At 40.7% G+C, this 3,626-nt stretch overlaps 1 protein-coding gene and 1 pseudogene across 1 annotated transcript; one reads left to right on the top strand and one right to left on the bottom strand.

The window, feature by feature from the left end:
• The first annotated feature begins 223 nt into the window (after positions 1-223).
• LOC103445830 (probable glutathione S-transferase parC) lies at positions 224-1,105 on the top strand (annotated as a pseudogene).
• Positions 1,106-1,559: 454 nt separating this feature from the next.
• On the bottom strand, positions 1,560-3,131 carry LOC103445755 (probable glutathione S-transferase). Its single transcript, XM_008384787.4, has 2 exons — positions 2,561-3,131; positions 1,560-2,139 (listed from the first exon to the last, which is right to left on the bottom strand). Exons 1-2 carry the CDS (start codon positions 2,873-2,875, stop codon positions 1,795-1,797), a joined length of 660 nt encoding a protein of 219 aa, XP_008383009.1. The 5' UTR covers positions 2,876-3,131; the 3' UTR covers positions 1,560-1,794.
• Positions 3,132-3,626: the final 495 nt, after the last annotated feature.

The raw sequence follows: 3,626 nt of genomic DNA, 5'->3' as shown, positions 1-3,626 counted from the left end.
TAACATAAACCAATGTATCATATAACTGGCCAAAATCCCAAAACGAAATTGTGAGCCTGAACTGAAAGGCTGAAACCAAGTGTCAAACATGCCACAGCACACACTGACACACCCATCACAATATAACGGCCTCAATAGTCAGTAGTACCTCACGCTATTCTTGCTCTAAGTCTTTGATTTTTGCAAGAAGAACATTCAGCTGCAAGAAGCTTGTGCATCGACAATGGCGGGCGAGGTTGTAGTTTTGGGATTCTGGACCAGCATGTTTGGGGTGAGGGCCAGAATAGCCCTGGAAGAGAAGGTGTAAGTATGTGTACAAAGAAGAGGACTTGGGAACAAGAGCCCTCTCCTTCTGCAGATGAATCCAGTTCACAAGAAGACCCCGGCTCTCATCCACAATGGCAAACCGGTCTGTGAGTCACTCATCATTGTGCAGTAATTGATGAGGTTTGGAAGGATCAAGCTGCTCCTTTCCTTCCCCTTGATCCTTACGACTGTGCTCGGGCCAGGTTCTGGGCTGACTTGATTGATAAGAAGGTCTAAGCTGTTTTGTCTAAATTTGCTGTTTTTCCCTTCGAGAATGGTTAATAGCACTCTAAAATAGCAACCATGTATTCCTCTCGTTATATTTATTTTCACAACAAAAAAGTGCACGATGATTTTTTTAGAATGCTGATTTAAGTATATATATATTAATTGCAGTTCATTTTTTAAAATTTGTATCCGACTTTTCATCGCATCGAATGATGTCAAAACATTGTTTCCAAAAATTGTAGTTTCATGTTGCTGGGAGGAAGCTATGGAGCACAAAGGAGAAGAACATGAGGCAGCAAAGAAGGAATTTATTGAAATCCTGAAGCAGTTGGAAGGAGAGCTCGGAGACAAGCCTTACTTTGGGGGTGAGAGATTCGGCTTCTTGGACATTGCCCTTATCGGATTCTACAACTACTTTTATGTATTTTAGAGCCGTGGAAACTTGAGCATGGAGGCAGAGTGCCCTAAGATTATTGCATGGGCCAACAGGTGCTTGCTGAGGGAGAGCGTGTCAAAATCTGTTGCTGACCCCAAAAAAGTGTGTGAGTTATTACTTCGTTTTTTAGCGTAGTAGAATAGGCTAGCTGCTAGCAGTGGCGGAACCAGCTGGTGCATGAAAGAGGTTGGGGTCTAGGCCAAATTGTAGGCGGAAAATGAGAATAGTAAATAAAATTAGGCCAGGCGGCTACGTTCCAGCTTGCCTTCTACATGATTCCGCCCCTAGCTGCTTGCACAGTATCACCATGTTTGAAAGTCCTTCGATGAATTCTAGTATGTGTTCTTCTAGTTTTTTTAATTCCAGCTTGTTTTTCTGTTGAGATGTTCAGGTAAGATCTTTAGGTGTTTCTGCTGCAAATGAGCTTGTATGCCTGAGGAAAAGTAACTCAAAGTTTGGATAAGGAGAAAATTCGCCCTATAGTCGATTGCGTACAACCATGAGCGTTATTCATGGCGAGATAGACTCATGGTTGCATGCAACCGGTGGCACCAAAAAGTCCATGCTTTGATATGAAGACTTGATCACATAATAAGAAATTTGATCGAGTAGATTTAGATTCCTTACTATAACAAGCTGACAACAGAATGATAGTTTGACTACAGAAGCAAAATAAACATATGAACAGAAGCACAATAAAGTGCCTAAATACAGTAAAGGCTTGGTCAAGTGCCCTTTTATTCTAATTCAAAACAACCCAAAACAGGTTGAATCTTGAAATTACATTGATCATCACTAGCTTCTTCCCATGATTCCTCCAAAATCTACTCCATTCCAAGCTTTTTCCTCATAAGCATGACGAAATCGTAGACCTTTTCCTGTTCGGGGAGCGATTTGGACACGCTCTCCTTCTCCATGCACCTCTTAACCCAGGCAATAAACTTTGGGTGCAACGCCTCAACACTGAAGTTGCCAAATTTCTCATACAAAAGAAACCAGCTATAGAATGGAATAAGCGCCACGTCCATGAATCCAATGGTCTCGCCCCCAAAGAAAGGCTTGTCTCCGAGCTCTCCTTCTAACACGCCCATGCAGTCAAGGAATTCCTTCTTTGCTGCGTCCTGTTCTTCTCCTTTCGTTGTCCAAAGCTTCCTCCCAAACTCATATATCTGCATTTCACATCCCAAAATTGCAGAAAGATTAATATACATTATTTTGAGCAAGTTCAGATCCTCTGCTTATATTTTTCTAATATATACATCACAAACCCTAAACTGCAAACCCGAACTGTAACAAGAAATCTTAATCGAAACCTATGTAGTAAAATCATTATTACCCTAAACACTTACAATCTTAAAATTTTAAAACATTGTTTTATTTACCAGCTCAAATATCCGTAAGCATTTAACTTAAAACCAATTGGCAACGCTTGCGATTTTAAGCAGTTAAGCTAGATACTCGCAACAATTTAAACATAAAAAAAATATAACCGTATAATATATTTCCCATGTTTTCAATTGTTTCAAACCAAACCTATTCAAAACAAATAAAACAAGACTACAAATAAGTAAATTAGTGAGTAAAACTCACCTTCTTGTCGACGTAGTCAGCCCAGAACCTGGCCTGGGCTCTGAGGTAACAGTCAGAGGGCAAGAGTGGAGCCTTATCATTCCAAACCTCATCAATGTACTGAAGCGCAATGAGGGACTCGCAGACTGGCTTTCCATTGTGAATGAGAACCGGGATCTTCTTGTGAACCGGGTTCATCTGCAGCAACAGCGGGCTCTTGTTCCTCACGTCCTCATCTTTGTACTCATACTCAACGCCCTTCTCAGCCAGAGCAATCCTCAGCCTCATCCCAAATGGGCTAGGCCAGAAATCCAACAAAACTACCTCATCCGCCATTGAAGGTTGAAATCTGAACTCTTTGATACAAAATTGCAAAATGGTTGCAGACAAAAGTTGTGGGAGTGGTGGTGGTGGTGGTAGTGGTGGGGGTGTGCGTGTGCGTGTGTATTTGTAGACAAAAGTTGAATGAAAAGACTAAAGAGGCAGTAGTCAATGGACTGCAGGATTCTTGGAGATATTCTATTTTTCTTCCTTATTGTACACATTAGGGAATAATTGGATCTGATTATGTCACTGCTTTCGACATAAAAAATCTTGATATCCTTCTATATTCTTCCTTCCTTTAATTGTGGAGAAGAAATTTTTGTAACAGCAACGAGATTTGTCGTGTAAGTGGATGAGAGCATCTATTCGAGTCTCTGAAATATTGCTCGAAAAAAGGTGTAACAAAAAATAAAGGGTAAATTACACTAAAATATCTCAATTATAGCTCGAATCATAATTTCATACCTCATGTTTTAAAAACTACAATATCATACCTTATCTTATGAATTTGTTACAATGTTACAACTCTGTCAGTTTATCTGTTAATTTCTCTGTTGGCTTGAAGCGGAGCCCACTCCTTCAAACAACTGAATAGATATATTAATAAATTAAAGATTTATATAAAAAAAATGCGACCCACCCCTACAAGTGCATCACCCTCACCGTTCTTCCCCAGTTCATCTCCCTCCCCCAACCCCCTTCCTTCACCATCACAACCGACTCCCCACCGCTGCCAATGTCCAAGACTAGGCTCACCACCACC

Source organism: Malus domestica, chromosome 10 (genome assembly GCF_042453785.1).
Source record: "Malus domestica chromosome 10, GDT2T_hap1".
Taxonomy (NCBI): Eukaryota; Viridiplantae; Streptophyta; class Magnoliopsida; order Rosales; family Rosaceae; genus Malus; species Malus domestica.
Note: the sequence above shows the minus strand (reverse complement) of the source record. Positions and strands in the feature narration are given on the sequence as shown.